This window comes from Ochlerotatus camptorhynchus, unplaced genomic scaffold (assembly GCF_037179485.1).
Source record: "Ochlerotatus camptorhynchus isolate MF236.1 unplaced genomic scaffold, CSIRO-AGI_Acam_v1.1 ptg000038l, whole genome shotgun sequence".
In the NCBI taxonomy this organism is placed as follows: domain Eukaryota; kingdom Metazoa; phylum Arthropoda; class Insecta; order Diptera; family Culicidae; genus Ochlerotatus; species Ochlerotatus camptorhynchus.
The window spans coordinates 1,589,030-1,615,141 of NW_027040529.1; the positions used below are offsets into that span (position 1 = coordinate 1,589,030).

Consider the following 26,112-nt stretch of genomic DNA (forward strand, 5'->3'; position numbering starts at 1 on the left):
TTGTCATTAGGGTGACCATTTCTTTTTCTTTTTTCTATAATAAATTTTTTTCAAAAATTCATAACTTTTGGACCACTAGGCTGATTTCAAAGATCAAAATATAAAAAAGGTAATTAAAAATACTTTCTAGAAAAAAAAAATGATATTGAAGAATTTGAATTTCGAATTGAAAAGCATTGATTTTACCTTTTAACTTTAGCGCAACTTCGAAAATATTGATAAATGGAAAAGAGAGTTAAAATACCGTCGTATAAATGATAAAGTCGCATAGTTGAAGATGCTAATTTCAAATAACAGACAGAAGTGGTAATTTTTATAGATAGATGAAGAGATGAAAGTATAGAGTTGACAGTTCCGTTAGAGTACGGCAGTGTGAAAATTGTACTCAGAGAGTAGAAAGCGAGCAAGAACAACTCGTTAGGAAGGTACAGATCGGTTTGTTCATCTCTCTTTACCAAACTCCCCCGTTGGAGAAGGATGGTGTTTGAAACAGTTCTATCGATTGTACCGCACTCAAGTTGTTATCTGAAGAAAGACATCCAGTCGTAGGTTTGGAAATTGCAGCTATTGTTACCTCTACCACGGTATGTGATTCTTTCAGTGAATAAAAAAAAAATGGTTGACAGTTAGGAAGTGACACTCTAACCATCCGCGCGGGTGTCATCGAGTCACGCTACGCCCTTGGGACCACTTTTATATCTCAGCTCCTCTTTAGTAAGATCTTTCATCGAACATTAACATGTTCTGAATTCTTCATCATCATTCAGGGGGCCTCATAGCCTAGTCAGTAAAGGCACGGTATTACCTAGCCAGAGGCGGCGGGGTTCGATTCCCGATATAGTCGAGGGAATCTTTCCGGTTGGAAATTTCCTCGACTTCCCTGGGCATAGAGTATCATTGTGCTTGCCACACAATATACAAATTAATGCAATGGTATTGGCATCGAAAGCTCTCAATTAATAACTGTGAAAGTGCATTTATAGAACACTAAGTTGAGAGCACGCAATAAGCTAATATGCACTAAGCAATAAGCTTGAAATGCGAATAATAATAAGAAGAATTCTTCATCTTTACGAAAGGTATTGCTGAGATTCGCTCCTTGCCTTGTAAAAGAAGTAGAAAGAACACTTATTGCGTAATTATTGCATGATCCCTTGAACAATATCGTATACACCATTTTGAAATATGAAGCGAAGGTCATAATGTCCGAGTTGCAGAACAATTGATCGCTCATTGCGAACAATTTGTGCAAAGTTTCAAGGAAATGAGAATAGGTCCTGTCTGATCACTTCGTCGATTGACTTGTAGATGTTCAATATGCAGATTTAGGCTAGGCAAATTGGTTCGACAAGCTATGACTGTTAAACAAATTAAAGTTGGTCCATCCATTATAGTGACAGGGTAGTTAGGGAAAATATGGTCTCCCTTAGGAAAACACATCATAAAACATTGAAAACATTCATAAATGTATGACAGTTGTGCTATTTTTATAAGCATAGTGATGTGGTGAATTGTTAGATAGATAGGAACAAAAACATAAGTTTTCCCTTAGTAATTCCCATATAAACTTGAAATGGTTTGTGCCAAGTCAGTTTCTTACTAAAGTAGTTCAAATTTTGGGAAGCTAAGCAGGACCCAATTTGGAACCGTTTAAGCACTGTGAAATAGAAACATGAGTTCATTTAGCAACTGTTACGTGTTTTGCTCACTATAGAACCAGCGGATCGGTAAAATGCAATATAGTGAATGCAATGCTTGTTTTGTTGACTGCATATCTTATAATACCCCGTAACGTGGGTAGATCACCTTTTCGTGGTACGTTACGGGATGTTTAATCTACCACCGATTCCTAGTCCTGACTACTTCAAACTAGGGGAACACGATTTTTCAGTAATCCAAGGAACACATCTCAGTCCTTGTTACTTTTTATGCCTTGTTGATAGTGACAAAACTCGGCTTTGCCAACCGAGGATGATCTTGAAACAAGAAAAAAAATGAGTTAGTTGTCTTCACCTATATGATTCCTAATCTTCTATTTGTTGTTCCCTAGTTTGAAGTGGTTAAAACTAGGGTTCTGATGCATGGTCATTATCGGTGTCATACCATAATTTTGTTGCTAAGGAATCCAATTTTGACTGACAAAGGGAGGGTATTTTAACACTCCGAAGGTATAAATAGCGGGACCTTTCAATTAGAGTCGGATCCTTGCGATAAATGCAAGAGTGGCAACTGTAAAATATAGAATACTTCATCATTTCTCAATAGTGATGGAGTAATACGACATGCACTAAACTAAGGACACGGGATATACTACAATAGATCAATTTACTGGTTGCAGTGGTGTTAGGTCCCGAACAGAGGAAAAAAAAATATTTTAGTTATTTTGAGCTTATGTTTCATTTCCATCATTATCTTACATAGGGGAAATGCAGGTAATGTCGGCCTACGTGTCCCTAATTTGAGCCCATACATAAATGCAGCAATTGACTAAATTTTCAATAGCAACCAAAAATATCCATTAGTAACGCCCCAATAACGCGTTCATCTAGATAAAATTGATAAATAACAGATTTTTAGCGATGGGCCCAATCTTAGATCCATAGGCCAACATTAGAGCCATTTCCCTTGTATAATTGAATTTTGATACGGTTTTCATGGAGATGCTTAATAGAAGCATTTTCAACAAGTTTGTATTAAAAATTAGATTGAGTTAACGAGCAAACGAGCGGTGGCCCATCTCTCCCCGTATCGTCTTCTTGCCCCCGTCCTCCCTACAGCGAAGGAATAGACAAGCATGCCTTGGAGATCGCTTTCTATTAATAACACACCCCAAAATGTGGTCTAAAATGCAACATTTTCTAGTACAGATATCTTGAATTCCTAATCCCATTTCCCGTTCCTAGAAAAGAACCATGAAATGCTATGCTGAAATGATGCTTACAGTGACGTCTTGGGAATCTTGATGAGATCACCCTGCATGCCGGCCAGCGAAGACAGCGGTTCCGCACTGATGGCCTGCCGTTTCATGCGCGGCTCTTGGCTCACCGGCAGCACCCGGGTGTTCTCTATGCCCGGTGCAAACGAGTCGTAACTTTCCTCGGAGCAGCGTTTCTCGATCATTGCCTTGGTGATGGGGCGAACCTGAAAATGAAACTATTTAATGACATGACTCTCCACCCAGTTCTCGGAAAATACTGACCACCTGTCTAAATTTGTCAATTTCATTCTGGAACTCATCAATCCGATCATCCTTACTCAGTGATTCCTTCTGCACGTAGATCAGATTATTTGACAACCGAATGACCTTCTGGTTCAGTTCCCTTATCTGTAGATCTTTCTCCTTGCACTCCTTCTGCACCTTTTGCAGTAAATCTTCCAAACTACTTCCGCCGTCCTCCTTACTGCCCCCGTTCAGATTGAAGTTGGGCGGAATGCTCAAGTCACTTTTGGTGCTCTGGTAGTAGTCCTTGAGCTTCTTGAACTCGTTCTTCAGATAGCGGATGCTGATATCGCGATCACGTACATCCTTCTCCAGCTGCACCAGTTGTTCATTCTTCTCACGCAGCGTCTCGTAGACCTCACGTAGTTCACGTCGCAGCGATAGGACCGTGTCCTCGATGCTTCTGCTGTTGCTGCCGGCACCCTTGTCCGGTTGCAATTTACCATTGTTTTTGCTAGGCGGTGATGAGGTGCCATTTTTATTGCCACCAGCAGCCATAGCTGGCTTGGGGGAGGCCATCTTTCTCGCGATCAACACCGAGAGGTCAGTGTTAGCCCTGTGCCGGTGATGGTTTTACTACTTCGAATGCTTCTGTTTATTTAACTCTTCAACGGTGGCGCGTTTTTCTCTCGGCGCCCGAAGAAGAACACTTGGATTGCCAATCGTGTGTACGATCAAGGGGAGACAAACCGGCTCAATGGGCTAGCCTTCGTTGATGCGGTTCATTATAACTTCATTAATATGAGTTGTTGAATTTTCACTGCGGTGGGATTACCCCGGGCTTCGATTTGTCTTTTTTTTTTATTACACTGCACTGTTCAATATTTTTTTCTTTTCTTTGATTCTTCACGGTTTATTTCTTCATTTTCGTTTATCGCTGGTGTTTGCTACCTATATGATGACGCACTTATGTTAAAAAATTCTCGACTTTGCATCTGGGAAGATCGAACATCTTAGACAACACGAGCACATTCTCATTAAAGATCAATCCCAAAAAAAAAACAAAAAACAAATACGTTTTCATTACAACCCCCCACAAAGCAACAATTTACCATTCCGAACGAGTTCAAATCTTCTGCCAACTCGACTTGACTGAAAGATCAAAATAAACATACAAACCTGAGCGATATGCATGCTTAGCACACGTGCCAATATAAATCGCCATATCTAAACAGCTACCTACTGAGGCAGCCAATTGCAACGCGCAATGAGTGGATTTCACGGCATATTCAAAATTTCACACCGGATCACAGATGGTCCGGAGAAATGGCAATTAATCTTTTGACTATGACCGACCAACCCACGAACGGTCTGGTGCATCGGCAAATCGACCGGTGAAATATTGACGCAATTAAATCCAGACCGCATCATCAATCGTTTTGGGATTTTTCCTTTTTTTTCTCGTTCTCCATCCATCTATCGGAAGCCGTGGTTCGGTTCAGACGATTGGAAGTTTATTTATTTGTCGTCAATCAGTGTAGACCGTTGTAAAATTTTACTTAAACGCTAGTACTTTAAGTACTTGCATAACATCTATATTTTATTATTGATGCCTAGCTAACCTCGTGAAGAATGTTTTTTAAGCGTACTTTTATTGATTGTTACAGTGATGTATTATAGCATTACATCATTCTATTCAATGGGCTATTTTTGAGCTCAACTAAATTAATTATCATACAAAGCGATCATAAGATGGAAGTGGAAAACTCGTCCCGCCCAAGATTCTTAGAGCAAACCACAAGAACTGCTTTTGAACTGATAAAATGCGGTTTACACGTGTATCATGATATGGAGCCCAAACTATGCTACAATATTCGAGAAAAGGCCTCAAATATGCTACGTAAAGTGTTTTGATTGTGTAGGTATCATTGAAGTGCAAACTAAATCTTTTAATGGACCCGAGCCTGTTACTTGCTTTGTAGGTAATATTACTATAGTTATCAGCAAAGGTTAACTTTAAAGTAAACCATCGTTTAGGAAATAAGTTTGGAAAACTGCAACTCATTTTATTATAAGAATTTGGAGAACCGTCTAAGAAATTCGATCAATCAATTTGCAGCCATCGAAACTCGACACCGATGAACGAATTACAGAAAATTAAAAATGCAAATACCCAAAAATCCAACGTTGATAATGACAGCCGGATTGAACTCTTCAACTGACTCGCCGGATTTGCGTTTGCACATTTTATCGGCGATGGCAGTAATAGCATTTGGCGATACCTATACCATGCGCCAACATTTCCACAAAAGGCGAGAAGAGATGTGTGTGGTTTCGCGGTCTCCTGACAGTTCAGTCGGCGAATTTGGCATGCTCAAGTCTCACGAGAAATGATGAAAAAAAAAATGAAACAAAGTCCCGCTCACGCAAAACACATTCGGCAGCACCAGAAGACATCGGCGGATTAAAGTAAATTTTGGTCGTTGTACGAATTTGTATGGTGGTGCGATTGTCGAGGGTGTGCAATTTTCATCTACCTACCGTGAGAGTTCATAATGGAGCGGTTGCAGTAGGTTAAAGTGTTGCAAAAGAAAAAAAAAAACATTGGCGATGCCCATATAATTAGCGTAAAAGGTGGATTAAAACGTGTACTTTATTGTTATGAGGTGTCATTTTATTGAGTTGGATTGGTTTGTGTGGAGAAGAAGTTGGAAAAGACTGGTCCAAAAGAGCGAAAGATTTAGACTGGAATCTGAACGATTGATGAAATCGATCAGAAATTGATTAGTGGGTGTTTCCATTATCGAATTTTGCGAGAATTGGGGTGATCTCACGAGTTTCAAGCAGTTTTCTTTGTGGAATCAAATGTAGATTATTTTCTGCATTTACCCAATAGTCCCAACAACATTACCATTTTTTCTTCAAATTAGTGTATTATAATCATTTTTAAACTTGTTAATTGAAAACCTGCTATGCCTACCATAATATTGGTTTGAATATTGAGACTTACTTACTTACTTAAGGGTCCTGTGCACCACCAGCGGTGCAAAGGGCCAACGTGAAAGACTTCCATCCTGGGCGGCTGCTCGCTTTTGCCTTGAGCTGGGCCCAGGTCAGATTCCTATCCACTTGCTTAATTTCCGTATTGAGTCTCCACCGCCATGAGCCCCTGGGTCTGCCTCTGCTGCGATGTCCTGCCGGATTCCAATCCAACGCTAGCTTGCAGATTTCGTTTTCGCCCCGTGGAAGTGTGTGGCCGACCCACCTCCACTTTCGCTCTCGAATTTCTGTTGCTATCGGCTTCTGATGACATCAACGATGGAGCTCGGCATTCGAGATCCAGTTGGGAGGCCACCAGGCACGAATTATATACCGCAGGCATCGGTTGATGAAGACCTGCAGTTTTTGAGTGCTCTCCGCTGATACACATCACGTCTCGCTGGCGTATAACAACACAGATTTCACGTTCGAGTTGAAAATTCGGATTTTAGTGCGTTGACTTATCTGGTTGGATCTCCATACGTTTCGTAAACTCGCAAAGGCAGCCCTAGTCTTCTTGATTCGTGCACCTATGTCGCTCTTGGTCCCGCCGTCAGACGCTATTTGGCTGCCAAGATATTGGAAACTTTCGACCCTCTCCACTGCTTGCCCCGCTACCGTAAAGTTGGAAGGGTTGCCCGTGTTCATATCCAACGATTTGGTCTTGTTGATGTTTATGGTGAGACCCGCCGCAGAGGAGCGTTCGGCTAGGTCATTGAGCTTACTCTGCATATCAGAGCGCCGTTGTGCTAGTAGAGCAACATCATCAGCCAAATCGAAGTCGTTGAGATGCTCCATGGTGATAGGCTGCCAAAGCAGCCCACGGTTCCGTACACGGTCAATTGCACCTACCATGATTTCGTCGATTACGATGAGAAACAGTAGCGGTGATAGTATACATCCTTGTCTCACACCAGCGACCACCCGGATAGGGTCAGACAAGGCTCCGTTATGCAGAACTCTGTACGTTAAAGCCTCATACTGCGCTTCGATGAGGTTGACGATTCTATCCGGGAATCCTTTGTGTCTCAGGGCGCCCCACAGATTCTCGTGATTGAGACGGTCGAAAGCTTTTTCGTAGTCAATGAATACCAAATAAAGGGACTCTTGGAATTCATTGACCTACTCCAGGATGATGCGGAGCGTGACAATATGGTCCACACAAGATCTTCCGGCACGGAATTCTGCCTGCTGCCGTCGGAGAGTCGCGTCGATCTTCTCCTGTATCCGATTCAGGATAACTTTGCGCAGAACTTTGAGAACAATACACAGTAACATGATGCCTCGCCAATTGTCACACACAGTCAGATCCCCCTTCTTTGGGACCTTCACTAAGATGCCCTGCCTCCAGTCGGCCGGAAAAGTCGCGGTGTCCCAGATATTACAGAATAGTTGATGCAACATTTGTGCGGATAGCATGGGGTCAGCTTTGAGCATCTCTGCTGATATGCGATCGACCCCTGGAGCCTTGTTGGATTTCATGCTTCGGATAGCTGCTTCAATCTCCTGCAGTGATGGGGCCTCGGAATTGAGGTTGGCTGGTTGGCCGTCAAAACTTGAAGAAGTTGTTTGAAGTGCTCAAACCAGCGTTTCAGCTGGTCAGTGGGGTCGGTAAGCAATTGTTCATTCGTGTGCTTCACTGGCATCCTCGGGTTCATCCTTGCTCCACTCAGGCGTCGTGAGATATCGTAGAGGAGGAGTATATCGCCAGTGTTTGCGGCTTTCTCCCCTTCGTCGGCCAGGGAGCTCACCCACGCTCGCTTGTCCCGTCTGCAAGAGCGCTTGACTTCCTTCTCTAGAGCCGAGTATTGTTGACGGGCTTCGTTCTTGGCTCCTCTGGTTCTCGTCCGGTCTATCGCGGCTTTTGCTTCTCTACGCCTCTCAATCTTCCGCCAGGTTTCATCGGTGATTCACTCTTTCCTTTGGGTGCGCAGCTTACCCAAGTTGTTCTCGCTTGTTTCTATAAAGGCATTCTTGATGGCCGTCCATTGATCTTCTACGCTGCCACCTTCTGGAACGTCAGCAGCTCGAGTCTCAAGTTCTTCAACAAAAGACCTTTTTACCGCTGGATCTTCAAGTCGGTGTGTGTTGAACCGCCGCCCGAGTCTTTCCTCCCGCTGGATCCACGCCATGTGTAGGCGGATTTCGCCGATTAGAAGGTGATTGTCAGACGCGATGTCGGCGCTGCGTTTATTCCGGATATCAAGAAGGCTCCGTCTCCATTATCGGCTGACGCAGATGTGGTCGATGTGATTTTCGGTATGTCCATCACGGGAAACCCACGTGACTTTGTGCACTGGCCGATGGGGGAAGAGCGAGCTCCTGATCACCATGTCGTTATTGCCACAAAATTCTGCAAACAGCTCACCGTTCTCGCTTATTTCGCCGAGACCATGGCGTCACATGACACGCTCATAGTCCGTGTTGTCGGAGCCGATCTTCGCATTGAAGTCACCAGTGTAGATCTTGATGTCACCCTTTAGAACCTTATCCCCGACGGCATTCAGTTGACTGTAAAAATTCTCCTTGTCCTGTAGCTCGGCAGCATCGGTTGGCGCATAACATTGGATTATGGGAAGGTTACGAACCCGTGTTCTAAATCTGGGAACGATTATCCACTCATTAACAGGCTCCCACTTGATGAGCGCAGCACTTGCCTGCACGCTAAGTAGGCGACCAACTCCACGATGGCGGGGAGCGTTTTCACCTCGAATACCAGAGTACCTGTCCCGATGACAGTTTGTGTTCTCCAAAGTTTGGCCAACGAACTTCACTCAGTCTCAGGATTTCTAGCTTCATGCGTCGCGCCTCGTGGGCGAGTTGTGCCAGTTTACCCTGCTGGGCTAACGTCAATACATTCCATGATCCAATTTGTGTCCGTTGTTTTGCGCTAAAAGTCGTTGCCGTTAAATTAGTTCGATGTCTTTCTCTGTTGGTTTCTGTAACAATTGAAAAGGTTTCAGAGACAGTAGGTGGTTGGCCAGGGGTCTCCTATCTGCCGTGATGGGGCTGCCATCTTAGGTGTAGCTTCCGGAGAAGAGTATTTCTTTTTCAGCCGCTGGATGCCAGTCAGACGCTGTTTGAGCCGCACCTCCATGGTGAACAGACGCTCGGGTTGGCGAAGCATTTCCTCTCTCACCGTCCTATGGTTACCGCGCCAGTGTTTGCGTCGCACCTCCCGAGCAAAGCACAGCATCAAAATGACAGCAAATTGAAATCATGTTTTGATATCAACATCAAACTGAAATCATAATTTGATTTCAGTTTACGCAGTTGACAAATTTGATATCAAATTTTGTTTTCATTTTGCTGTACATTTGCTCTTCAAATATTTTGCTGTACATTTGCTCTTCAAATATTTGTTGTTGTTGTTGCACTCTATGTAGGTGGTTCCCAGGTTAGGATATGGGTGAAAGAGTTTTGCCAATTTTCCAAATAAGTACCAATTATGTTTGTGGTGGTACGCTAACAGCCCAAATGCCCGAATTTGGAAAACTGTTTCATTATTCGGCATCAAGATGAAGTGAAATAAACAGATTTAATATGTCAAACACATTCTTTGCAACCTCTTCTTGTATCTTACCAATTCAAAATATAATCATAGCATCTAATTATTTCATAATTAAAAAAAAAAAAAACAAAATTGTTATAGCTGAAATGAGTATTTTCAACCTTGTTCATAACCATTTCATCGAACAAACGGAAACACCCAAAATTACTCGTGAGTATCCAGCAGCAAACTGGCGGCAAATCTGGACAAATATAACCATGCGACAGCTGAATTCAAGTGAATGAAGTGCCTTATGCTTGTTAGTCAACGAATTGAGCACCGAAAACTAATGTACCGAATGAACAGAACCGATGGTGAAAACTGCCTACACTGTACGCTGCCTATGAAACACTGCAGCACAAGTTCAGCGAATGCGTACGCGTGGAGTCAGCTTGGAGACTGCTGCAGCGGAAGATAACGATTTTACTCAATGGATGGCGTACACTTTCGATAGAAGAACTATTAAGGCCTCAACTGGGGAACATAGAAAGAACCAAAAAAACATAGAATACTCAAATTGCTCATAAAATATGTCACCTTTGTTATGTTGTGTAATAATGCTACGTCAATCCTCATTAGAATTCGAATTAGATATCGAAGTTTGAATAATTATTTTGTAATTACTTTTTAACCTTTCTGAAAAATAAACAAGTTTTACAAGTAAAAAAAAGAATTGTGGTTTTCTCGCTTTCCGGGAAATTTTAGAATCGAGAAAGACGTGATGCATCATGTTTGCAAACATCAGAAGAGATGTCGCTACGCAGTTTGTTTTTTTTTTCTTCGCTTGTGCTCCCAGACCAGAAATTTGAGGCATCGCGAGTGATAGTTTTTAATTTTAATTTATTTATGCAGTGTATGATTTTATGAGAGGTCGTGTATATGTTCTTTTTCTTTTGTTTGTGTTTGTGAGCAGAAGCGCTCGATGCCAGCGTGACAAGGTAGAAGTTCTACCATAGTGGTAACTCTAAGACCACTAAGTCCCGAAAAAAATCATTATTATTTTTGGCTCACTCAGTACCAGAACAACGGTCCCAAGCAGTCCCAAGCTATTTCACTCACCCCTGCATGTTCTGCATGAATCCACACACCCCTGATGTTATCTGTCAAACTTTCATAGCGAATCAAAACAAACATAGTGTAGTAATAGAATTTCAACTAGAATAGGGTACGTTAATCGCTTGCTTGGGACCAATAGGCTACTAAAGTGGTGAGCCAATTTAAAATCGTTAGTTTCGTATTGATTGTTGGTTCTACGACTTCAGAAGGGAATGATCAACATGTTCGTTCTGCAAAATTCAAGTTTCGCAAATAAGCTGTTGTTGGAAAAAAAGGACATAACGTTGGTCCTCGGTTCTTGAGCTGATGGGTCGATGGGTAGGGTTTATGTGTGGGAGCTGCCTCCCTGGCGTCGGTAGCATTGGTACTAAGTACGGAAAACAAGGTTGACGGAACACAAATCAAGGAAAAAAACACATGCCCTGGACTAATGAATGGAACCACGGATTTTTTTTTTCTGATGCAAAAGTTCAACTTATAAGGTCCTGATTGCCACAGCCATTATTTGTACGATTTAAGGGTAGAGGCCATCTGATCCAATACAAATTTCGGATGAAGAACCGTAATGGTATGGGGTGCATTTTTCTAGGATACTAAGCTTCCTATCTGCTGGATATCCACGAGAATGAATTCGACCACTTTCTGCGAGCTCCTGGAAGAAGTTTTGATTCAGTATTTGGAGGATTATCTATTTTTCAGCAGGATAATGCCTCAATTCATGTATCACGCCAATCAAAGGCATGGTTTAAGGCAAAGGAAATCACCGTGGCTAGCTTGTAGTCCGGATTCGAAGAAACTATGTAAATTGTTTGAGCTTGAAGTGAGAAATAAAATAAAGAAAAGCCGAAGCAATTTGGATTTAATTTCAAAGAGAAATATAGCAATATGTTGGTGCGGTCAAACGAATGCATCAAACTGTAGCAAGGCTATCGTAGGCATTTTTTTATTAATGGCTCAACATTTTATTCATCTAGAATCTCGATCATCATATAGTTGCCATCGTCTCATCATTTCGCTGGTACAAACACATGCATGTATTAAATATTTTTACTAGCAAACACTGATGATATCGAATCCAAGACATTTTTGAATGTTGAGCCTTTCCACGGAATTTAACTTCTCGACCTATTTTGATGGTTATACCTCAAAGGTTGCAGTAGCAAGCCTCGTAAACATAAAAGCCCATCCTTGAACGTTCCCTATTGCCAAACCGCTACCACATCGGATACGGTTTCAACCTTCAAACAATCGCTCCGATCGATTGAGTTATACGATCCCACAGCTTACCGCTCACTACTGCGAATCTGCGATACTCCTATCTATTTTTTTGCCTCCGCTGTAACCCAACGGAAAATGACAATAAAATTGCAACCCTCAGCTGATGATGTGGGCAATATAAAATGGCTTTCCAAAGACAAAACGAACTTTCGCACAAGTGTTCGTACTTGACTCGAGAGACGTCGTCCAAAAATTAATTTCAATCTCCGTTTGGTTTGGTGATGCTTGAGACAATATAATTGGGTGGATTTTCAGAAGAAATAAATAAAACCAAGTCCTTGAAACTGCGAGTAAGGTGGAAAAAAAAACTCATCTCAAACTGTCAAGATCTTCGCCAAAGTGAAGCAATTTCCAAGAAATCCAACCACACAAAACATCTTGAAATTGAAGTAGATACTCGAGCTCACGCGACTCTCCGATGACGGGCCATTCAGTATGCAGGAAAAAAAAGCGACACATCCACCGTAGATGGAATGTACGAACGCCAACATGATAATTAATGGTTGTGGTAGTAGTTCAGATCCACCAAGTCACATCAAAGTCGATGTTGATAGATGTGCTGACAGTTTTTTTTTCGACCCACCTGTCGTAAACTGTGCGATTGAGAACTTGGCCTCGCCTCCGGGCCCCGTCAGTTCCGGTGGTTCGTGCAATTATGTTGCAAAAATGGTAACATTATGTAACCCTCTCTTAAATGAACCAACGTAGCAATCAGATTTTATCACCTTGCGCTCCAACCCGATTTCACACCTGCCATATCCAAATTTTCAACCAAATTATTATAATTATAATCCTCCACTCGCGAAATCCATTAGTCTTGTGGAATAGATTTTGACATTTTGGGCCGATTTTTATCACCACCCCATAATAAATTAGGAACAAGTTTTATGATTTGAGTGTGCGAAAATCAAACTATCACATCACGCTTTTGATCTTTGACGGCAGCCATTTGATCCGATCCCGTCACCGTTTTCACCTCCATGGTTACTGCGGTTGACACAACTTCAGTAGTATTCCTTGATAATGCACCGGTTTTCGTCGGGATTAAAGGCACACGCTCGATTGTTTGCTGATCAGCTGCGGTTCCTTGTGGGGACAAAAATCATTGATTTTTAAGGAGTGGCACTCTCCGACCTTAGTTAAGCCATGACTGTACCGAGAGATTATAATGATTTGTAACATCATTAAATCTCAGGCCGCATTCACTTTGCCGGTAGTTGGCCTTAAACCATTTTTGGAGCCGCCTTTGCATGGGTGTGTTGGGTGAGGGAAAAAGAAGTGGGATTTCAAAACTGCACTGCTCCCAGCAACAACAACGAGAAACAATGGCAGGATGTTTTGTTGAAATAATAGTGCATCATTAGTAAAAGAAAAAAAAATACCTACAACGCTTATGGCGAGAGCAGTTCGTACAAGGTTATAAAAGTAAAAAAAAAATTGTTTCGATTTATCCATGTGAGAAGCTTGTTTACAGTGTCTGTTAACAAACAAATAAACAAAGTATAAAGCGGATTATGAGTTTCTTTGATGATTGAAAAATCCTGTTCGCCTAATTTGTAGGAGTCAGGGCTAGGGCTCGTTGGTAGATCTTAAGCCGTAACGCACCGGGAAGAGGTGATCTAGCCACGTGACATATATAGCTTTAATGACAAAGTATTTTTAGCACTAAAATTTATTTTGCAGGTTATATCTGGAGTTTCTACATGTTGTACAGTGTATCCAGGTCCCCAACAATGGTATCAAATTTTAACGAATTTGGATAATGAAACATGTATGGAAAACGAAACAAACCTATTCATTTGCTTGCAAAATATTCAAAATATGGCTCAAATTTCACCAAATCTCGGAAATAGGTTGGGAATACTATGCAGAAGAACTTTTTCGAAGACTGCAAACCGATTAGACTTGTGAGAAAAAAAAAGTTATTAATATATTAATTTAGACCTATTGCTCCGCGCATATCTACAGGCGTATATATGAGCTTGTAGGTACGTGTGGATCACTTTGTCTAAAGTAAAAGATTAGTAACTTTTTGTACAAAGACCAAATCGATTTGCAGGGATGCTGTGCGTATGATCTAACGTAAAGTTTGTCAAAATAAGGTCCAGGATACAATTTCTAGTTCCTCAGCGAGTTCACTTCAGTTGGTCCCATCATTCATCTCATCGTTGAGTCGCAGCACTGAACTTGACTATTGGCCACGAAAAGGCTAGCCAATGCACATCAAAAATCGATTACATTCGAACAGCTTTTATCTCAAATCGAGGGTAGGTATACCGAGCAAGCTATACCACAAACAGGACTACTGCATGATGGTCTTCGTCAAGCGGACCGTCTACAATTTGAACTTCTACATCAAAACATGTCAAGCTGCATTTAGGTGTAATTGGCTAAACTTGGTGAGTTCGTTCCTTTTTGTCCATTTTTACCTTTTCAAACCAGTAACGCTAGTAGACCATTTTTTCGTGGTGCGTTACTGGTATAAGATCCTTCATCGAACCCTAGGGGAACTGAATTTTTCAGTAATCAAGGGAACACATTTTGGTCACATTTATATGTCTTGTTAATAGTGAAAGAACTCGGGTAGTGACCATCCCCGTTATGAATTTTTATATTGTGTATGGGTCATTCCAGCTCAAGTGGGTACAGAATTTTAAAAAGTTGTTCTGAACAAACGCCTTTTTAATTTTAATCTAAAATGCCTAGATCCTTCTGGGCTACAACCCTGGATTTTCAAGATTTAAAAAAAATTCAACTTTCAGAAGAGATTACTCCACTACCTATAAGTATTTTTCACTTTTAGGACCACCATTAAATTATGGACAGAAGTAAATAAATGAGCAAGTTAGGATTCAATTTTTTTTTCAAATATTATTGTTCGATCGGTGTGAAGGAATAAATGAAAAAATAAAAAAATAAAAATATTAAAAAGCATTGATTTTCCACCAGAAAAGCTCAAGCTACAACTCACCCATCTGGTCATATCTCAAAAACTATTGGTCCAGAGTTTTCCAAAGTATGGTGAAAGTTTGAGCCCAAAATGTTAAGAAATAAAAAATCCCGCCCATGGTAAAAATAGGCCTTTTTTGACAATTTGGATACCGGCCGGTAATCAGTCTGTTTACTGTAGTTACTATAACAAAAACAAAATGTAAGTACACCTTTGCGAATCAAAATTATAAAAAAAAACTTTCAAATTGACGTTCTAAGATCACCAATAGCTTATTTGGTTGTGGAGTAATTTCTTTTGAAAATTGAAATTTTTAAAAATCTCGGAAATCCAGGGTTGTAACCCAGAAGGATCTGCTCACATCAGAGCAAAATTGAATAGGCGTTTGTTCAGAATGCCAAAATAAGCGTTTCGGCCAAGTTTGGCTCAAATCGGTAACATCGACCACAGGTGGTGAACCCACTTGAGTTGGAATGACCCATATTTAAAATCAAAAATATTGTGTATGGTCATATAAAGGGTGATACGGTCAAAATTTGGTCAAGGGAAAACGCGTGTAAATCGGTGAAATCGTTTATTTAAAAAATCAAATTAAATTTCTTTTTCAAGTTCAATTAGTATAAAATTCAGGAAAAATATTCAGTTAGGCTTCCGCTTTTCCAAATCCGAATTGCCGGGCCTTACGCTTGACCCCTGCCATCAGATTTTGTACAGCCACCTTGTCCACCTTCTTCGCCGCAGAAAGCCAGTTTGCCTTGAACTGCTGCTCGCCCTTAGCAGTTTTTTTGGTCTTCTTTAGGTTCCGCTTGACAATAGCCCAGTATTTCTCAATTGGGCGGAGCTCTGGCGTGTTGGGAGGGTTCTTGTCCTTGGGAACCACCTGCAAGTTGTTGGCGGCGTACCACTCCATGGCCTTTTTACCGTAATGGCAAGATGCCAAATCCGGCCAAAACAGTACGGAACAGCCGTGTTTCTTCAGGAAAGGCAGCAGACGTTTATTCAAACACTCTTTCACGTAAATTTCTTGGTTGACAGTCCCGGAAGCTAGGAAAATGCTGCTTTTCAAGCCACCGGTACAGATGGCTTGCCAAACCAGATATTTCTTTGCGAACTTTGACAGTTTCATGTGCTTGAAAACATCTGCTACCTTTCCCCTTCCTTTTGCCGTATAAAACTCCTGTCCCGGAAGCTGCTTGTAGTCGGCTTTGACGTTGGTTTCGTCGTCCATTACCACGCAGTCAAACTTCGTCAGCATCGTCGTGTACAGCCTCCGGGATCGCGCTTTGGCCGTCGTATTTTGTTTATCATCGCGATTTGGAGTCACTACCTTCTTGTAAGTCGATAGTCCGGCTCGTTTTTTGGCTCGATGCACGGTTGTAGACGATACACCCAGCTTATTTGCGGCATCTCGGAGAGAGAGGTTAGGGTTTCGCTTGAAACTACCGGCAACTCTCTTTGTCGTCTCAGCGGCTTCCGGTTTTCGATTTCCCCCCGATCCAGACTTCCTGGCTGTCGACAAACGTTCCCCAAACACTTTAATTACATTTGTAACGGTTGATTTGGCAACTTTTAGCGATTTTGACAACTTTGCGTGCGAGTAGCTCGGATTTTCGCGATGCGCGAGCAAAATTTTGATACGCTGCTCTTCTTGCTTGGACGGCATTTTGACAACTGAAGAGTGAATTCCAAAATCAAATAGGAGCAACATTCTACACACACACACCTTCAAAATGAGGGGTGTTCAGGTTTTTTAAATGCAAAATTGAAAGAAATACGTCAAGTTGATATTGACCAAATTTTGACCGTATCACCCTTTAGTACACATAATTCTCTTCCCTTTGTCCCTATCTTTTTCCTTTCCTTTTCCAATCCCTCTTCTCTTTTCCGAAAGCGAGTAATGGCTCTTTATCCATAAGCTATAAAACGCTAGAACAAGAGTTAGTGCTCATGTCCCAACCGTCAGAGGAAAATGGACAATCACTGAACCTTTCTAGCTTAGATCCTTCCAACAGTCAACCAATCATATAATTAACAAAAACATAACATCCATTTATTGGATTCAGAGGCATATTGTAAATCCTCGATTTTAACAGGTCCGATGTTTTCTGAATCATCTTGCCCCATAAATTTTACACTGGCCATTTTGGGATGTGTGACGCATCGTCGATGTGATTTACATGATGTTTTCAAGAACTGACTGTGTTGGCGTTAGATTACATTAGATTAGATTAGAACGATCAAATTGATTTGCAGTTGATAAAGTTGTTTTGCATAATATTCGCAATCAAAGTCCGAGATATGGTGAAATTTGAGCCATATTTGAATTTTTAGCATGCAAATGAATAGATTCGTTTCGTTTCCCATACATTGTCTTCATAACCCAATTTGGTTCAAATTTGACACCGTTATTAGGGACCTCAATACATATCAGAAGAGCAGTGGGGAACAGGGCATTGTATAGTTGACCCACCCTATTGTACAGTCTTGTACGATGTCTAGACTTGTTATTCAAATCTTTAGAGTTCCACAGGGCCTCATCACATCATGTGGGACATTAGCTGTATTGGCGAAATATCTTAGGCTCTTCAAAGTGGCTGGAGTTAAGATCTGACAAACAACGAAGTACTTGTGATCCACAGTAGGCAGCCTAGCAGCACTGCTGGTGTTGAAAAAGAATAAATTTTAAGTAGCTGGAGATTTCATGAACATTGGAATCCTAATAACATGTGGTTATGATCGAAATGACCTTTGTACACAACATTGATGCCTTCCGTGGCGTTCCCGAATTGTTGGAGAATAGTTTCTGATCAATTTAATTTGATAAACGAATATCTAAAGGTCTGAACATCTTTTGAATAATTCCTGGTAATACTGATATAACGAGAGAATATCTGAAGAACTTCGTTTGATTTTTTGATCAGTTGAATGTCATCAGATTATTAAATGATAATCCTGATATGATAAAATTCATTCTGATCAACTTGATATGACTTCGTATGAATTGTTGGTCTTCAGAATAGTCCCGATCAATGTAATATTATGAGAGAATGTATCTCTAGTTCTCCAAAATAAACTCTTATAATTCTAATATAATGAAAACATCTGAAGAATTATAATTGAAGCGAAGACATCATATCAAAAAGACTGGCAACTTTGCCAGAATCCAAGCAACCTACAAGTACCCGTGTTGTGACCGCGATGAATCGTACGATGCCAGCGTCCATTGCGAAAGATGTGAAGAATGGTACCATTTTGAGTGCGTTGGTGTCGACAAATCCGTTGCAGAGGTCATATGGTTCTGCTCGACCTGTATCGGTGAGGATAGATCGGTCCGTAAGTCGCTGGGAGCACTAGGATGGACCAGGATTCATCCGGTAGTGATTGATCATCCATCTGCTAATGCTGAACATAGCAGTACAGAGGCCAGTAAGGTAGCAAATAAGAACATATCATCGACTAAACGTCGCATAAGTAGGGCCCAAGCACAAGATGATGATAGCAATAAATCAGATACGTCATATCAGAAGAATTTCAGAAGAGCATCAAGACGTGGCAAATGAAAAAGTAGAAGACCACGCAAAGTTCTTAAGTGAGCTTTTGAAATCGTTGAATCGTCGTAAAAGTCAACCCGTGCGCGTACAATCGAGTAAATCTAGTGGTAGCGGTAAAAGTGGACTCCGGAAAAGTGCCAGTGTATCACCGGCAAATCTGCCTCGACACGTTCTCGTGCGTTGAAGGAACTTCGCGAACTGAAGGAGAAAAACAAGTTGGACGAACTCGAGGAGGAAAACCAACGGAAATTTCTGGAGCTCCAACGGAAGCAGATTGCCAGACGGAAAGAAGCGCTCAAAAGGAGGGTTGAATTGAGGAAGATAATCAACGAGGATACTGAAGATGAATCGGATTCAGTGACCGAAGATGTAGATGAATCGACGAACAGAAGCGGGAAAAAGCAGCCGAAAAAGCAGATCCCGAAGAGTTTGGGAGCAATTCCTAAGGTTCCACGAAAAAGGTGTACCGGAGTGGCATATGACACGATTATACCTGTCTCATGGTGTTCGTATGAGAAAATTTAAGAGTTGCCAGTCTTCTTAATATGTTGTCTTCGATTGAAGTCTTGGTTAGTTGTAGATTTGCTTCAGCATTCCTAAACAACCTAAGATAATGACCTTAAGTTCTAAAAGTCTGCGTAATCATTCCCAACTAACGTAATATGATGAGAAAGTATCTCATGGTCTGAATGTCCTCAGAATAATTTATGACATTCCCCTAGCATCCATAAATTACATCTTGCGTCTAAGGGAAAAGGGAGTTTAAAAAATGTATCCAAATAGGAATAAAGAAAGGGGGGGGGGGGGGAGGCTTTGATCTGTCGTGATGTCACATCACCATATTTTTTAGTTTTAATTAGTGAAATCTTATAGCATGACTACATACATTAAAATGAGTCGAATTTGATAAAAACTACAACATTTTAACATCGATGCTATGTCAAACGCTTTCAAAATGCACATGTAGCTTATTCGGCTTAAAATCGCTAAGTTGTAAGTATTCCGCGAATTCCAAAATTTGCAATAACAAAGAGGGAAGTTCCTTGAGCTAGTTGAAAAAAAAAACCTTAGGAACATTGAGAGATTCGTGAACTAGTAATTAGTAAAAAAGAAACACAAAACAGTCGTAAGATCCATGAATTTGCCAAAACTTCCGTTGAATTTTTTGGAGGTTCCATGCACTTGTCGTAAAATCCGTGAGCGTGTCGGAAGAACATATAGGAAGATCTATGAAATTTTTAGAAGTTCTGTGAACAATAGGGTTAGTCAAAGTTTTCAGATATTTCGACTAGTTCCTGGAGATGTCGGGGAGTTGCAAAAATGTTGTTTGAGATGTCGGAAATAGAAGTTCTAAGAACTTTTCTTTTGAAACATGAAAAGCCTGAATAAAATCCTAGAATTCCGTATTACTTCCGGGAAGTCGGTAGAGCTTCCAAAAAGTCCGTAGTTTTTTCGAGAAGTTCGGAGAACTACATAAGTCCATAAAATTTCTCAGAAGTCTGTAGAATGTCCGAGTAGTCCGAAGAATATCCGAAACGTCTACAGAACTTCCTAAAAGTCTATAGAGCTACCGAGAAGTCCATAGAATAACTCCATATAACATTCGAGCAGACCGTAGAACTTTCGAATAGTTCATAAAACTTCCAAGAAGTCCAAAGAAGTTCCAAGAATTCTATAGAGCTTCCGAGACGTCTGTAGAACTTACGAGAAGTTCGTTGAAATTCTGAGAAGTTCGTAAAATTCCGAGAAGTACATAGAACTCCCGAGAGGTTCACGGATCTTCCGGAAAAAAAAAACCCATGAACTTCCGAAAAAAAAAAACATCTGTGTAGTACGTAGAATATCCGAGAAGTCCGTATAACCACAGACAAACAGACGTAACTCTTCTTTGTGTATCTTCGTTCACGCATTTAACGGTTGATTTGAATATTATCAGTTTCGCGAACTACTCGCCGCAGCGCTGGCATCGGATCACTTTGACGTTTCTATACATTCTATAGAACTCTCATGCAATATTGTTTGCGAGTTAGGGAGCAAGCTTGTTTTCCGCGAGAAGCCTGAGAGATGTCGTTACTGAGGTCCTATGTTTTGAGATACTATGTTTTCAAGAAAAACTTTTTCAAAGAGTTACGTCTGTTTGTCTGTGGTATAACTGTAGTCGTTTTGTTTGGTTCAAGCCTCGATTTTTTTACATCGTTCATCGAAGACAGGGGAGGGGGCAATGTTTGCTTGACGTCGAGGAAAATGTGACAATCTGTGACAAGGGGGGGGGGGGTAGTGTAGATGGGATAATTTTGGCCAATTTTCGCGTGATTTATTTAATGGATGCTCCCCTATGATCAAAGGAGATATTTTGTTTTGTTTTCGTTGATTACTTTATTTGATCACGTTCAATCGAATGAACTTTGCAGAACCGTTATTTCTTGTTCATTATACAATAAAATAAATACAATGAATCTTGAAACTACAGTCAAGAAATACCATACAAAAAACCATATCCTCCGCTATACAATTAGCATTCTCCATCAAAACGTGAACCACATCCAGTTGTTTCCAATTATGCTTCCAATGTCGACAACAAAAGGATTGACCGAGAAAACTACAGATGATGAACAATAAACACAGCACAATAACTTCTATCGAGTATACAGGCGATCGCGTGATATACATCGAGAGGTACTGCTGGCTGCTGCCAATTGTAAACACTGGATGATGGACTTCGTTTGATTTCTTGGTTAGCTGAGGATCATCAGAATGATTCCTGATCATTCTGGTGGAAATAGATAATATCACCAGAATTGAAGGTCTTCAGAATAATTCCTCTTGAACTTGATATGCTGAGAGAACTTTTGAATAGCGGCGCAGGAGATTCATAGTCACGTTGCTTGCTCATCGTGATTTGTGAAAATTATCATCGTTTTCGTCGGTACCAGGTTTGAATGGCTGCAACAACTCGATCATAAGTGGTGTGATGTGATATGAGGGGCTCGGTGGCCATAGAGCGACCGATTTTGCTTACTGAGCAGAATATCATGAGTTTAATCTCATCATTCAAGATTCGTTAGCCGCCTTTTTTCTTCACTCGAATCTTGCTGCATACCCATCACTTTTATCCAACATCCAACACTAATAAAATTCCACACATTTTTATTGACGAATTTCCATGTGAAATTCCACATGATTTCCATTTCCACATAAACAGAATCCACCCAAAATCACACATGAAATTTATGAGTCAAATAAATAGTATGTGTGGTTACACATGGCTTTTATATGTACACAAATTAACATAAATATCATTTTTTGATCACATTGAAAAAAATCATGTGTGGGACACATAAAATCAATCTTTGAAATTTTTTCAGTGAAGTGATTTCTCGTGCAAGTGCAGATGACTCCTCGGCTTCCAAAAAAGCGATTATCACCGCAACACATTCCAACCCAATTCAATTCTACCTAATTTTAGATCACCAATTTTTACACATTGAGGACGATTGCTAGTTGCAAGCATCATCTGTTCGTTCTTTGAGTAATTACAGCTGATCCGGCAATAACGGAGTAGCATCCACGGCCGGTTAACCATCCTCATGCTCTTGACACCTTTATGATTTGGATAACCTATACTATTTGTAAATACACGATATTTTGGAGCTTAACAAAACTCTCCGGATACATTTAGTCTGTCGTAACATACAACAAAAACTATGTTTTACATTAGGAGATATGTACTCATACCACTCTACAGATTCGTATAATGCACGGAACATCGTGTAAGACTTTGTTTAGTCTATAGAACTTTGGGATCTGGGAGAATCTAAGATATGTTCTTAATACAAATGTCCTAAATTATGTCAAGCACTACGGATTCATACAGTACATCGAAAAATCATGGAAGACTTCATTGATCCTGTAGAACTTAAAGATCTCTACTGTCTTGCCAATGATGTTTTTAGTCAGAAGTGCGGAGCGACGGGCAAGCGTCTAGAATAATCTTCTAAAAGAAGTTTCTGGGAGAAGCTTCTAAAAAAAGTTTCTATAAGGAGGTTTTAAAAGAAGATTCTATAGAAAAAGCTTCTTAAAAAAGCTACTAAAAAAGATTCAAATTAAGATTCTAAAGAAGACTCTAAAGAAGATTATTATGAAGGTTCTTTAGAAGATTCCAAAGAAGATTCTTAAGAAGATTTAAAAAAAGATTCTTAAGAAGGTTCTTTAGAAGATTTAAAAGAAGATTAGAAGATTTCAAAAAAGATTCTTAAAAAAAAATCTACAGAAGACTCTAAAGAAGATTCTTGAGAAAATTTTTAAGAAGATTCTAAAGAAGATTCTAAAAAAAAATCTAAAGAAGATTCTAAAGCAGATTATAAAGAAGATTCTAAAGAATATTCAAAAGAAGATTCAAAAGAAGATTCAAAAGAAGATTTAAAAGAGATTTCAAAGAAGAATCTAAGGAAGATTCAAAAGAAGAGTCCTCAGAAATTGAGTGTGTCCAATTTCCTCTATTGTGTGGAAATAATGATTTTCATTTCCCAGGGAAGAGAAAACAATTTATAGCAGTAAAATTTGTTCGACCTATTGGGAATCGCGCCTACCACCACCAACATGTTGTTTTCTTGAAACTGCGCCTCTACATACTAAGAGGAACCATCAAATCATTCAACAATATTCAAGAAGCAATTTATTAACTGATGTTAAGATATAGAAAATGTTGAAATCAAAATACGGTCTTATTTTATAAATTTATGTCATGGCTGCCGGCTCACAAGCGAATTAAATGTTTACAATTTCGATAAAACACAAAAAGCGGCCAGCACTCCCATTCATCGCCTCGAAACAGGTTCATACTACGCAATCTTGACAGAAACATCGTGTTTAACCAATTGAACACATGCTGGTTCAAAATGTCCCAGTTACCAAGGAAATTCTGGTTGATACCATGTCGATTCACACGCAAGCAATTCGAATGTTGTAAACTTCAAATCTCACGCTGCTTTCTGAATCGAACCTCTGTTTTCTACCTTCACAACCTTGCATCGAATTGCATTAATTGCCATATTCTTTGTTCTGAAGTAATTCCGTGTCTAACGGTTGCACAAGATACATAAACATCGAGCATTCTGCACATCCCACGGCATCAAAACATGTCATCATTATTTTAATCGCGATTAATCCTAACCGGATTGCCCGACGACACAGTTTCTTCATACCATTTGATTGCTATCGTCCACCGGCACCGGCGAGTTCCGAATGATCATTTCGCCGGCTGTCAGCCAGCTGTCCGCGAAGGAAACATAAACAAATCAGATTAAAAAGTGAATCTTCCCGCGACTTGAGTTATTAGCTTCCTTCTATATGTAAAGACATGCTTTATTTTTCGTGAACGTAACGGGGACGCTTGGTAATTTCTAGGAATTTACATTTCGGGCTAAACGGGCGGGGACGCATGTGGTGTCCCGAGTAAAAATAAACACTGTTGCACGATTATGGGGTACATGCACACACAGAGAGAGAGAGAGATAGAGAGAAAAAGAAAATCCATACGATCGTCAGCATCATCATCATCATGAAAATGTAAACGAAAGTGAAAATAGACTCGATTTTCTTTCTGCAGACTGATTGCACCCGTATGGGATGATTTTGGCGATTTTCCCAGGCCGGGGGTGGTATGGCGTTTAAAGGGGGGGGGGGGGTCGGCTTAGCTGAGAAAATACGACAATAAACGACGAATGGCTTTACGATCTGTTTGAAAGCGGTGTGGTTTTATGGCAGTAGTCGGTTGTTTAGATACTTACTACTCTGCGCTGCTCTTAGTAGTTGAGTAAATAACGATCTTTCGTCAAGTAGTATTATTTAGAGAAACATGACTAAACAGTCAGGTCGTTGAACTTGTTTGCGGTTGACAAGTTTTTCTAACTTCCTTGTGATTTGAAACAAAATCCTATACTGAATTTTACAACTTGAATTAACTGATGGATGTAGAACAGATCTCTTTCAAATTTGGTAGTATTTATATGGAATGACTTCCAAATTTGCAAGAGATATCCGTCCTACAGAGTTTTTTGGAAAAAAATCCAAAAGTGTTCTGCACAGCAATTTTGAGACTATTATGGGGCTGTTCATAAACTACGTAGACAGTTTTTTGGGATTATTGACCCCCCCCCCCTCCCCTGCGTAGACAATTGTCCATACAAACATTTTAAAATTTGTATGGTCCGTGGATAATTGTCAACCCCCCCCCCCCCTAAACTGTCTACGTAGTTTATGAACAGCCCCTATGGAGAAAGTTTTTGGAGAATACCGGAAATAATCATAAGATTATTGAGGTAAATCCTGAAAGTAAAAGTAATTCTTGTGATTTTTTCCTAAGTAAATCATTGAAAAACTTTCAAATATATCAAGGGATGAGTTCCTAAAAAACAATATAGTAGATTCAATCATTAAAATATGTTCAAGATTCTGTGTACAGAAATTTAAAATTCTGGATTAACAAAAAATATTAAGATTCTGAGACTTCGATTGAAAGCTAAATTTAAGATCCCGGTCTTGGGAAACTGTACAACATTATGGAGATCCGGAGCCATCGGTTAGTATGAGCGATATATTTTGGAAACGATATCGTAATTTAGAAACTGATGTTGATAATGAATAAAGGAGTAGAGTAAACATGTCTAATTTACAAGAGTTTCGCTTTAGAATAAACTGAACTTAAGCGTACATTAGGGTGGGTCGACTTTACATCCTCCTCTTCTCGACTGCTCTATAGAAGCGTATTGGGGTCCCCAAATATTGAACCAAATTTGAACGCATTCCCAATCTAAGACCACAGTTTGGTCAAAATTGAGCTATTTTTGGATTTTTGACTAGTTTCATCCCGTTTTTAATTGCATTTTCCCATACAACATATGAAATTCTCCCACAAATCGAGATCATAACCAAATGCGTTCAAGTTTGTCACACTTGTTGGGGACCTCAATACGCTTCGAAAGAGCAGCGGAGAGCAGGGTGTTGTGACCTGCCATATAATGTTGACCCACGCTAATGCACAAATACATAGCCAGTAGACTGATGCAAAATTTGAAATTTTCGCTCCACAGTGCTCAAACGGTTTCAAATCAGGTCCTGATTAGCCTCCAAAAATTTGAACTCATTTGGTAAGAAACTGACTTTTCACAAACTATTCAAAGTTTATATGGAAATTACTATGGGAAAACCAAACTTTTTGTTCATTGTCTTCTACCCATTTTCCCTATTGCGATTTTTGAAAATTTCTATAACTGTTACGGGAAATTTTCTAAGCTGCAACTTTGCGGAACATCGTTTTTCAGCGAAATGTCAAATTAAATTGTTATTAATTGTTTAAGAGATTGATAATATTATGGCATGATCAAGCAGCTGTTCCGTAAGCAACACTGTATTCTGCAGTGTGACATAGTAGCCATGAAATTTGTGCTCTATTCTTCGCACCAGAAACACCAATGTTGCCTGTTGAATGAGCATAAGCATAAGACATCAGTGACTTGAATCATTAATA

At 40.2% G+C, this 26,112-nt stretch overlaps 1 protein-coding gene across 3 annotated transcripts in view; it reads right to left on the reverse strand.

Moving 5' to 3' along the window:
• Nucleotides 1-26,112, reverse strand: part of for (cGMP-dependent protein kinase for) — a 690,301-nt gene that overhangs the window by 427,409 nt on the left and 236,780 nt on the right. The window contains exons 1-2 of one of the 3 annotated variants that reach the window (XM_065234666.1): nt 3,200-3,754; nt 2,942-3,141 (exon numbers count right to left, since the gene is read on the reverse strand). The exons of the other annotated variants lie outside the window; for them this stretch is intronic. Coding sequence (XP_065090738.1) covers nt 2,942-3,141; nt 3,200-3,739 — 740 coding nt within the window. The 5' untranslated portion in view covers nt 3,740-3,754. Of the gene's footprint in view, nt 1-2,941; nt 3,142-3,199; nt 3,755-26,112 lie in introns of those variants that run through there. 3 annotated transcript variants of the gene reach the window in all.